Source organism: Pogona vitticeps, chromosome 3 (genome assembly GCF_051106095.1).
Source record: "Pogona vitticeps strain Pit_001003342236 chromosome 3, PviZW2.1, whole genome shotgun sequence".
NCBI lineage: Eukaryota > Metazoa > Chordata > Lepidosauria > Squamata > Agamidae > Pogona > Pogona vitticeps.
Window position 1 is genome coordinate 240,336,283 of NC_135785.1, and position 12,510 is coordinate 240,348,792.

The 12,510-nt window shown below is 39.9% G+C and overlaps 1 protein-coding gene across 1 annotated transcript in view; it reads left to right on the forward strand.

The window, feature by feature from the left end:
- Positions 1 to 12,510, forward strand: part of FLT3 (fms related receptor tyrosine kinase 3) — a 79,380-nt gene that overhangs the window by 34,333 nt on the left and 32,537 nt on the right. Inside the window, exons 5-9 of the mRNA XM_072993739.2 lie at positions 3,089 to 3,206; positions 4,646 to 4,797; positions 6,920 to 7,059; positions 7,936 to 8,089; positions 11,119 to 11,284. Coding sequence (XP_072849840.2) covers positions 3,089 to 3,206; positions 4,646 to 4,797; positions 6,920 to 7,059; positions 7,936 to 8,089; positions 11,119 to 11,284 — 730 coding nt within the window. The remainder of the gene's footprint in view (positions 1 to 3,088; positions 3,207 to 4,645; positions 4,798 to 6,919; positions 7,060 to 7,935; positions 8,090 to 11,118; positions 11,285 to 12,510) is intronic.

Genomic DNA, 12,510 nt, shown 5'->3' on the forward strand with positions numbered 1-12,510 from the left:
TTACATCTCCCAAAAATCCTGGCTAACACAGCTAATGTTGAAGGCTTCTGGGACTTTTAGTCCAAGAACATCTGGGGACCCAAAGTTGAGAACCACCGCTCTAGATATTCTGTAAGAGCCTATCCAGAAAGGGGCATTTTTCCATCCTTTCATTTGTGTCTATTGGTACCATTTGGTCCTGAATGAGTGCAGATTCTGCAGAGGGTTCTCACCCCTCCCCATATTTAATATAAAAGAACTCTTTTAGAAACCCATGTCTTTTAAAGAAATGGTTGAAAGCATTGCAAAATTTTTGAGAAATAATTTTAAATACTTTTAAATACACCTTCTCTTGTTGACTGTTGGTCCAGGTTTGGCCCCAATGCATCTTTCCCTCCCCCCCAAGCACTGTAATTTCACGATCTGCAGTGCTGGGAGGTCAGATGAGCTATACATTGCCTGCGATTGTGATGGGACTCACCGAAACCTGTTCTATTCGCACTACCCGCCTGTGTGACCAAATATTTCCACCTCTCAAAATGCCATCGCACTCCTTCCCCCCCCCCCATCCTGGGTCACTCTTGCGAGACTCCCATCGTCTTGCAATATCTGGGGAAGAAGGCAATGGTGACCCGCATTGCCGAAGTGTGGCTCATCAGCAGATCGTGCAAAAGACAACAAAGCAGAATATTCATAATAATGAAATGCAGGGCCTGTATATAAAACTCAAGAAAAGAGACAAAGCTGAATATATTAAAATGCACAATAGAACAAAGCTAGTTTCTCCTTCACCATATCTCGAAACATCAGCTTTGACACAAACATTCCAGGGGAACCCTGTGGCTTTACTTTGTACTCCATCACAGAAAAGTCTTCAACAGAGGAAAGTATGCTGCAGTCACTTTTGCAGCTGCTTCCCTTAATTGAGTGAATGTATCAAGAATCTCTTGGTCCCTTTGTTTAGTTCCAGAATATAGTGGCATATGCCGCTTTTTGACATGGAGCAAGGTTCGAGTTTGAAGTACCTGGTGTCCTAGGCACCTTCAAGGGCTGCCTCTTGCTCATATAACTCCTGGAATCTTGGCAGCCGACTCTAGGACCATCTCTTGACTGCAGGTTTTGGAGTTTATGTGTTGAGTATAACACCTTCCTTATCTCTGAATGCACATGTATTTATTTATTTATTTATTTATTTATTGGACTTATATACCGCCCCATAGCGCTACAAGCACTCTCCGGGCGGTTTACAATTTTAATTATACAGGCTACACATTGCCCCCCCAGCAAGCTGGGTACTCATTTTACTGACCTCGGAAGGATGGAAGGCTGAGTCAACCTTGAGCCGGCTACCTGGGATTTGAACCCCAGGTCGTGAGCACAGTTTTAGCTGCAGTACAGCGTTTTAACCACTGCGCCACGAGGCTCTTAAGTAAGTTTGTCAGTTATTGCTGCCAGTTACTGTCATGTACAGTATACCTTTGATGACTGCAGAGCAAGAGGCTAGAAGAGACTCAATGGTCTATATTCAACTTTGTATTTTGGTAGTGCTGTGCTTCCTGTTCAAGCTGAATCCATTGATCTGTTCTCTTATTGAGATCCATATTGAGAAGGCAGACTTCATTGGCTGGGGCATTCATAACAGTAAGCCAGTAGTCTTCCGAACTTAGTGCTTTGCACTGGAAATCCACTGCTAATCTCCTTTAGAAATCAATTGTCCTTCAGAACAACTCAGTCAGTAATGCTGAAGAAACCCTTTTAGAATGATCAGTAGCGCTGGGGTATGTGTGTGTGCCTGTTGGCTAATAAAGTGCCGATACTGAAAGCTTCTGCTTCATGAAGCTTTTGCCACTTTAACTCAACTCTGAATACAAAGTGAAACAAAACAAGTCCAAAATTACAGTCAACCCTCGACTTACAAACGGCTCGAGTTACAAACATTTCGACTTACAAACCACTCTGATAGAAAAATATTGACTCGACTTGCACACTTAGATTCAAGTTACAAACCAAAACAAAAACGTGTTTGAGGTGGGGAAAGCATGAAGTTTGAACTTTCAGTTAACCGTTGGCCAGTGAAGAGGGTGCTTATCTGCTTCCTCGCTCTTCCCAGTGTTTTGAGAGTGGATTTGGAGACAGTCTTCAGACTGCCTGGTACTGCCTGGTACTGCTGGTATTGCCTGGTACAGTGCAGTACGGACTGTATTTTTATTTTTGGCGCTTTTTTAATTTTTGGATTTTTAAAAGGTGTTCCCTCCCTGCTTTGCTGCCCCCCCTTTCCCCAAAAGGTGCTTGTATTGGCTTGTCTTGATTTAAAAGGTGCTTTTCAAGGTGATCTGTTGTCTGAAAGGTGCTTGGTTTTTTCCAGAAGGTACTTGTCTTGGCTGAAAATGTGCTTTTCAGGGTGTTCTGTTGAAAAGGTGTCTGTTCCCTCCTTCTCTCCCTCATTTCTTTCCTTTTTTTTAACCTAAGTCATCTTAAGTTAAAAGGAAAGAAAGAAAGAAATTCTGCCCCTAGTGGTAGGAATGGATTAACCGGCTTTGCCTTAGTTTCTAGGGGAAATGCCCCTCAACCTAAGAACCAAAAACAGCCGGAACAGATTAATTGGTTTTCAGTGCATTCCTATGGGAAATGCTGATTCGACTTACAAACTTTTCGACTTACAAACTGCCTTCCAATACGGATTAAGTTTGTAAGTCGAGACCCCACTGTACCTCATCTTGTTCTTTAAAAAAGCAAGAGACAGAGTTGTTGTCACTGATGGTACTGACTTAAGCCTTGCCTTATCTGGATGGTGAGAAAAATACTGGTGGTATTGGCACACTGGATGAGGCATGTGTGATGCAAAAACCGAGACCTGCCTTCTCCATTCTCATGTTCTCCAGATAGTACTGCATTGCAACTCACATCGTTTCTTTCCAGTGTGCCCACTGGGCCTAGTGGCTGGAGATGGTGAGACTGGTAGTCTGATATTATATGTTAGGAACTGTTGGGGGGGTGAAAAGGTTTTTCATGGTTGTCAAAACATGCTGCCAGGCAACCCACACGTGTGTATTATGAATCAACAAACAGTGCCTGAATCAGTAAGCAAAGTTTATGTTATTTTCAATAGGAGGTCCAAGAAAACCATATTTCGTAGCAAATAAGCATTCAAGCACTGTCAGCTGCGTATCAGAAGGACACCCTGAACCAGTTTTTGAATGGCTGTCTTGCAATGTTCCTGATGAAGGGTAAGCTGCCTATTTTGCTGCTGCCCTCTCTTCTTTGTTTGCCCTGGAACGTCTTCCAACAGAAAGATGATGGCACATGTAAGCAACTGAAAGGAGAATTCTCAGAAGCTAATGTATAATTGCATGTCCATTGATTGAGACAACAGCCTGCCTTTCATTAAAAAAATATAGAAGCACCATTCTGAAATTGTGCATTCAGTGGGGAAGAATCATTTATGATAATCTTATCTTTAATTAAAACAAAACAAGTAAAACAATTAGAATTACCAGAGTAATCAATAAGCATCAAAACAATTTTGCAAGCTGAATTTTAAAAAACGTTGTCTTTAGACCTTAAAAATAGTGAGAGTTCTTCTTCATGTCTGTAGCTAGTTTATAATCCAGTACCTCTGCTCCTCAATTCTCTCTTTAAATTGAGATGATATTGTGGCTATTCTCCTCATTTTGGAGAATAGCAGTGATATTGTGCTGCATCTAAACAAATAATCAGCTTACTGATGATTTATGCTTGCACAAGCAAAATTGCAGAGGTCGTGTGGCAAATTGCCATGAATTAATAAGCTGCAGGTTGTGTTCTTGGGCATACATAATATTTATCTCTTTTCTGTCCACCAGGGCTCACAAAGCAATGCACACACATACACAAATGAATTAATATATAGTTTAAATGTTTTTAAAGCCAAGGTGTTTAAAGCCAACATTATTTAAGCACAGATTATAAACAACCTCCAAACCCAATTTCAAAATCATTTTTTTTAAACTAAAGGTCATGTCTTGGACACCCAGCAGAAGCTCAAGACGGATGAGCTCAGTATGTTTTATTTCAGTACTTTAAACACTTTAAGTAACATAGATGCTCCATGAATACTTACCAGGCAAGGTTTGAAAGGGATCCCTTCCCTACAATAGCAGTTAGTCAGTAATATTATGTGGTGGACATGTCCTGCTGGGCCACAGTTCAACAGCTACTTCTTGGTGCTGCAATCCTTGTGCAGTGGGCAAGATAATCTGAAGGTCAAACTAAACAACACATTGATGATTGATTGATTGATTGATTGATTGATTGATTGATTGATTTTATTTCTATGCCACCTTTCCCCTAATTACTCAATCCAAGGTGTCTTTATCTCTTATTAAAGAGGCATTCTTAGTGAAAATTCTGTTTGCATATGATTTTCCTCAACTACATATCTTGCATTTAGTGTGCTTTGTTTTCTGAATGGTCATTGGAAAGTAAACATGGGCCTCATTTGCAAGTCTGCTTGTTGAGGTATATATCTCTAAGGAAATACTATTGTGGGTAAATGTTATGTGTTCTTTTTAACAGTTGGTGTAACGCAAAGTGATGCTTAAAAATGCAATAACAAATGATGATGAAATGAATTTTCTCATTTTTCATATGTAATTTCTTAGAGTCAGTTTCTTATTCTGTTTTATAGCTGCAGAAGAAATGATTCCTCCTCAAATGCAGTCCTGCACAGATTACAGGGGGCACAGCTGAAACTAAGTGAAGATTTGCTTATTGATCCACATGTGTGGTGCTGTGCAGTCAATGAGATGGGCCATGCATGCACGGAACTCTATACAATAGGTAATGGAACTACAGTACTAATAGATTCCTGTGTGGATGGCCTAAGATTTGTAGCTCCTTCATCCATGCCAACAGTGTCATTATTCCACTAAAACCAAGTGTGGTCTTCCATAGTGACAGCCAATGTGCTGTAGTGGCCAAAGTATTGGACTACTATAGTTGCTCAGCTCAGGAATCAAGTCCCTGCTCAGCCATGGAAATGTACTGGGAAGATGGCAATGGTAAACCACCCTTTGAACATCTCACATGCCTTGAAAACCCTACTAGGATCACCAAAAGTTGGAATCAACCTGATAACATGAAGAACATGAACTTCCACAAAAAGTATGCAGCTGAAGGAGTTTCTTCCTAGACAGGATTATGAAGAATGGACAGCATTTTCCATCTACCTCTTTAGCTAGGAACCAACTTCATTCCACTCTCCCTTCTCCATATGGGAGGGGTAAAGGAAATCACAATCACACACACAAACGCTCTCTCTCTCTGTCTCTCTGTCTCTCTCTCTCCTAAACACCAGCTAGCAATTTGACTGGCTTTGTTCACGCTTCCCCCTGCAGAGGACATGGAGAAGGAGCAAAGGACTTACATACATATGTTTACACGATGTATGGGCCACCAGTGCATCCTGCCCCATGTAGCTTTTAGTCTACAATTTGACAAGAGGTACCTTGATTCCCAGTGTGGTGTAGTGGATAAAGCGATGTACTAGGGCTCTGAAGAACAAGCCCCACTCAGCCATGGAAACTGAATGTGGGAGTAGAACTAGTAAAACCACTCCTTAAATATCTTACTTACCGTACCTTGAAATCTCTATTAGGGTCACTATAAATCAGTTTGAACTCGACAGTATAAAACACACATATACCTTGATGGCAGAAAACTTCTGTGGTTGATGGAAATCCCATTCTAATGCAGGACTGAGAATTGGATGTCCCACCAAGCTCTTTCATTTCCCCCCCTTTCATTTTCTTCTTTTGCATACATTCCCTGTGTTTGTCCAGGGCAAAAAAGAGAGAAAAAAAATGAAGAGGAGAATGCCTTGTAGTTTGCCACTGAAAATTAGCAGCAATTAGTTAAATCCAACATTAATGCCTTAGTAAAATGAGAATTGTAATTTCAAAAATCTAACAACCATTTTGTTAAAATCCTGTTTCCCCCTGTGTTTTCTCCTTCTGGAACATATTCTCCTTAAACACCATTTTCTTACATCCGTCTGCAACGAGGCCTCCAGTTTTCTGTGATCTTGGAACACTGATTCTGCTGTTTCCTGTAGACTTGCAGTTAGCTGTTGCTGCTGCTAGTCTGAACTTTCTCTGCTTCCAATAGAGTAAGCGAGTTTAACATGCATGGTTTTCAACACTGGTTTAATATTTACACTATTCACAACACTGGTGTTCAAATATTGATGATTGTAGCAGTGTTGGTGGTGATTGGGCATGATGATGATAATTATAATATGTTAATTACATAATAATATAAGTACCGTATTTTTCTATTTATAAGACGTCCCCATGTATAAGACCCCCCACACTTTTCTAACCCAAAATTAAGAAATCTAAGTGGGGCTTAGCAATTGTAGGGAAAAAGGATCAAAGTGCTGCTGGATGAGTTTGATCCCTGCTTTCTCCCTTTGTGCTAAGCCCCGCATGGCTTAGCAAAAGGAGGGGGAAAGGGATCAAAGCAATTTCACGACTGCACAATCATTTTGATTCCTTTCCCCCTTATACAGCCACGGGGTTGCTTTGATCCTTCCCCCCTCCTTTTGCTAACCCCTATGGGACTTAGCAAGCAGAGGCGAAAGCAGGGATCAAAGTGATCCTGCAGCACTTTGATCCCTGCTTTCCTTTTGCTAAGGCTTAGCAAGTGGGAAGGCGGGGATCAAAGCCCTGCAGGATCACTTTGATCCCTGCTTTCCCCTCCACTTGTTTTTTTTCCTCCTCAGCTTACTTCCATGTATAAGACAACCCTTAATTTTTAGTCTAAAGATTTTAGAGAAAAGTATAGTCTTATCAATGGAAAAAGTACGGTAAAATGATTGCAATAAATTTCAGGATTTTGCTTTTGTTGATTTGCCTGTTTGATTGGACATATTGTTCATTATTTCATTATTGTGGTATTTCAGATTTAGACATACCATTGGGAGGCCCTCAGAAAGAATTCTTTGTTAAAGTTGGAGATCCACTGTTCTTAAGATGTAGAGCCACCTATAGCAATTATAACTTTGGAATTAAATGGTATTTTGACAACAAACAAATAGCAAAGGTAATATTTATTTATTTATTTATTTATTTATTTGATTTGATTTATATCCCGCCCATCTGATACATCTATACCACTCTGAGCGGCTAACAACAATATTAGTATAATTATAGGAACATAAAATAAAAATATCGATTAACAAAGATAACATAAATCATAAATAACAAATAAAGAAGAAAAATAGATTAAATTAAATTATTAATAATTAATAATTAATAATAATTAATAATTAAATTAATATGTTTTTCCTTCTGAGCAGTTACTACTAATAGCTTCAACTGATTAAAAACCAAGTTTTAAACAATTATTTTACTGAATGTTTAAGTTTTGCAAATGAAAACGTAAAATACTTATTTTTCAAAAACTTGACTATAGGAATGTAGGTCAATCCATTATGTAATCTAACCATATTACATCATATAACCCAGTGGGTTTCAACCTTTGGTCCGCCAGGTATTTTAGATTTCAACTGCCAGAGTCCCTTACCATTGGACACAATCCATGAGTTGAAGTCCGAGAAGAGTGGAAGACTAAAGGTTGAAAGCCATTGATATAACTCAAGTGGTCCATAATGTTGGCTTGCCATGACTTGCCTTCACAATGCACAAAGAGGGGCATAGTCTTATTTGATGTGACTTTGCACAAAGAGGGGCATAGTCTTGTTTGATTGCTTTAATTGATGTGACTTTAATGTGCAAAACTACTCCAAATACTCCTTCCATTCTCCCTTCCCCTTTCCTCCCCATCAGAGATAGCAAGTAGTTTTGGTGTTTTTGTTGTTACTGATTTTTTTTTTGCTGTGACATGCCAGGAATGTAGAAATAGTAAGGTTATTAGGTAATGTTACTAATGTGTTCTCTCCGCTCCCCCAAATTATAGAACATGATACTTGATGAAAGTTGGAATCTGGGCGCATATTGGATTAGGAACAAGTATGCATTTGTTTCATCAGTGGAACAACATAGTCATGGACTTTATACATGTCATTCCAAAAACCTTAACAGAAATCAAACCATTATGGTTACAGTTTTAGGTAAGTCACATATTTCATGGACTCAATGATCCAGAGGGTCTCTTCCAGCTCTGCACTTCCAAGATGATGATGATGATGAGGTTTATTTATGTTTGTTAATACTGTAGTTCTGAATGAAAATATTTTAATGGCTTTCCCTATGAGAAGAAGCAAAACTGAATTAAGATGTCAGTAGTCCAAACAACAAAAAGTCCTTCTTATGCAATCGCTCCAGCATTATGTTCTGTCTTGATGTTACCATACAGTAAATCTGAAATCTGATATATGTTACCAGTGTGATAGCTAGTGTGGTATAGTGGATTGAGTGACATACTAAGACACACGAGGCCTGAGTTCAAATCTTTTCTCAGCCATAGAAATTCACTATTGGTGTGGAATTGGTAAAACCACTCCTTGAACATTTCACTTACCTTGAAAGCCCTATATGTCAGTTCCAACTTGTCAGCACATAACAACAATGTTTACTCAGTAAAAATAAATGGCCAGTTCTCCATATATACTCCAAATCATCAAGCATGATTGGATTTCCTCTGTTCCAGAGACCATTACATAATGCATATTTAATTTATGGAATGTATTGTCATGAAATGGAGAAATGGTTCCTGGCTTTGATGGTTTGAAAGTGTCTTTATGCAGCTGGATGGAACAGCAATCTACTAATACCAATTAACTGGGATAAGTAACCATGATGAAGTTACGTATGCAATTTTAAAATGGGCCTTAGTGATTTGACCTTCATACATAACTAATCTTCTTTATTCCACCCACCCTGTTATTCCATACTGCACACTTCAGGCTTCCACCATTGTTTTACTAGAACCTTTAAGATATTACCAGAAACTGGATGAGGCATATGCCACAAAAAAGGAACAGGTTTCCCTGAGCATATGCAGTACTGGAACCAAACCTTTCTTCACTTAGATCTATTAAATGCATTCTTCATCAACAACTAGGGTTACGTGAGGGGAAACATTTCAGTTCTTGCTATTGTTAAATAACTGGGAGTCCCCAAAGCCTGGAAATCATCCAGCTAGTAAATTCAAGTCTTCCTTCTGCCCACACTTGCTTCAAAACTGCTTCTTCATTATTTATGGTGTAAAACAAACAAAGCAAAAAAACAAAAAGAGCACCAGAGGAATGAAACTGAGGTTGCTGTTACTGCTCTCATGCTAAATAGATTTAGTTGGATAGACACATCATTTCATTGTTGACAAAAAAATAAAAAGAAGAATGCCTGGCCAGCTGCCTTTGGTGTCTATCTCCTGACTATAAAAGGTTTTGAAAAATAAGGGGCATATAATATGTTACAGAAAACCCTCCATTGCAAATGAGAATTAATTAATTCTTGAAAGTGATTGATGGTCATAGCAGGAGATTTTCACACCTTCTGTAGTTTGCAAATTACCATGTTTTTATTTTGTGATATATTTTTTTTGGATCTAAACACAGGCTTGGTTTACAAGTTTTATTTGTCAGATAAAATCATGTCTCTGAAACACTAATGTGATTTCTAACAGAATGATGAGTTATCTGAATCATAGGCACTAGCATCATCACAATTTCAGAAGTTCACAAGACTTACACACATGGACAAGCATGCACTCTTTCCTTCACATACTCCAAATTATGACTTAGCTATAACTATACTGGAGGTGAGAAGACAGAAATCCATGAGGATGGAAGGGAGAAGCTCTACCCTGCTCCCTGGCCTTCTCTTGGGTTTAGTAATGGGATAGTGCAACATACAGGTTCACAGACACACAATCAGGGAGTTGGGTGGGTGAGGAGAAAAGCAAAGTTTTCCATGCAGTCCAGTGAGTGAGTTGGAATGAATGAGTCCCAATGGGTAAAACTTTTTTCTAGGTTTTAGCTGACATCTTGAATGCATGTGTTGACAAAGACTGGGGTGCAGAAAGCCAAGCCGTCCTAATCAGGCAAGCGGGCAAGCAGGCAAGTTGTGAAGGTTGAGCTGACTCTCTGTGTCTGGGCAGAATGTGATGAGATTTTTCCCCAAAAGGGCAAAATGATCTGAAGTGAAGGGGGGAAAGTATCTCAATGGGATGCAGAAGGAAGGAATTTTTGAAGGAAGGGCTAATCTGTAGAGACACAGACCAGCATCTCCTTGAGTGGAGGGAACAGAGGGAGAGATCTGACAAAGTTAAGTAGGAGCAACCCAAGAGGCTTCTGCCTGGAGTTGTGCTTTTATCCTCTTTGAGGTGGCATGATCGCAGCTCTTAAAAATGAGATTCAGTGTAGAAACGAGTTTCACCTGCAGACTGCAATTAGAAGGGGCTGGGGAATCTTTATTCCAGTTATGTGCATCGGAGCAGGAGCTTCTCCCACCCACTGGAGCTGGAAAGTTAGCTTGCTTTATTGGTCTCCATGACCTAGAATTGCTTTGGAGTCTGATTTCCCAAGGGCAAGTTCTTCTTAGCTTCTTAGTTGTAGTGGCAGAAGAAGACAATGTTTTGTATCCTTTTAATAGTGATATATATGTACTACATTAAGTACAAATGGCTGCACTGCACATTTATGCGTACTACATCAAGTGCTGAATGGTGCAGGGCCACATTTTCTGAAGGATGGCTACCAACAGAAAGGCCATATTCAGGGCTTCCCTTCAAAGGAGGTCTGGACACTAACTGCCAGGGAAAAGGCCTTCACCATGATGGCATCAACTGTGGTATGGACTTCTTAGGAAGCTTACCTACCTCCTACATTATGGCATTGACAGCACAGGTAAAACCCTTTTCATGTTTCTGTGTCTTTTAATGTTTTCACTTTCCTACATGATTTTTTTTTACAGTTGCTGATTTCATGTATTTATTTAGTTCATACTATAGCTGGATTTGTTCTGCTTGCTTTACAGAGGCTTCTTAAGCTTATTTTTATGCCTTTTGTTTTTATGGTTGATGGCTAAACACAAACACTCCCATTTGGAAAAAATTAGAAAGAGTCATATGGTATTTTAAAATTTTCCACATAAATTATAAATTTCCATGACATTATTTTGATATATCTTTTAATAGGTAGAGGATTTATCAATATCACTGATTTAAAGGAAGATTTTGAAGTTGGCCCGAAGGAAACCATTTGCCTTGAAATTAAACTGGAAGCATATCCAGCAATTACATGCATCTGGATGTTTTCCCAAAAGCCGTTTCCATGCAAGCAGCATTACACTGATAGCTACAGGTAACTAGTTGTCTTTGAATACATTTCTCCTATGCATGTAATCCTTTAAGTATAAGTTCTTTGAACTCTTCCCTGCCTGTGAGTAAATATGATTACAATTTTGTAGCATATTTGTTTTATCTGAATTTTGTCTGTATCTATGTTTGCTGAAGGTGAATTTAAAAAGTGTTCAGCAGAGACTGCTAATGATCTACACCAGGCTTGTCCAACCCGCAGCCCGAGGGCCGCATGCGGCCCAGGTCAGCTCGTAATGCGGCCCAGTGCAATTTTTTATTTTAAAAGAAATTCCAAAGTTTCAAGTTACTTGCCGGGGAGGGGACAGGGGGGCTGCGTGACTGCATTGTGCCATCCCCGTCAATAGGTGGACCCCCTCCCAGCCCCATAAAGCCACCGGAGTCAAAGCTGGCAGCCTCTGCTGTCTTAGATCGCAGCTGCTGGTAAGCGCGCTTGGAGCGGGGCTGCGGAGGACAGCTGGGGCTGCCCCCCATGCGGCCCAAACCAAATTTTCATCTTCTAATGTGGCCCAGGGAAGGTGAAAGGTTGGACACCCCTGATCTACACTTTAGAGATCCTTAGAAATATGTACAAACTCTGTACATTTTATACTGTACGGAGTTTGGGAAAGTTGCTTTCTTTGGATTAAAATTTCCAGAATCCCTCACCCAGCATAGCCACAGTCATTCAGATCACTATGGAGAATTTAAATACTAATTCCTGGGCCCAGACGCTTTCCCTGAGGTAGAGGGAAGACTGATTTCAGCAGTGATTCCTCACTGGGCTGTCTGGGCCCCTGCAGCTGGTACACTCTGCTGGTGCTTCAGGAATTGTGTGCTTATCTGTTCACATGCCTCATGGTTTAGTCTGTGCAACACCAGCTGCTGAGTAATGGATTCCATGATATTGGGAACCATGATATTGGGACAGTACTTGATGCGTCAGATACCAGAACAGCTGGCTCGGTGTGGATTTGGTGTGGATTGAAAAAGCATGTATTTTATGACTCTGCAAACACCAGCAAAACAAAATAAAGCTTTTTACGCCTTGCCTTTTTAAAGCATCAGGAAGAAGCTGGTATGCCCGTGTGCATCAGACCTTGAAAGCACATAATGCCCCTGTTCTGCCTTGTGGGTTCTTATACTCTGAAAGTGTTCTCTCTATTTAAAGAAATGTTCCAGATTACCTGACCACTTTTGTATTTAAAACAACAGCACCAGCACACCGTACAA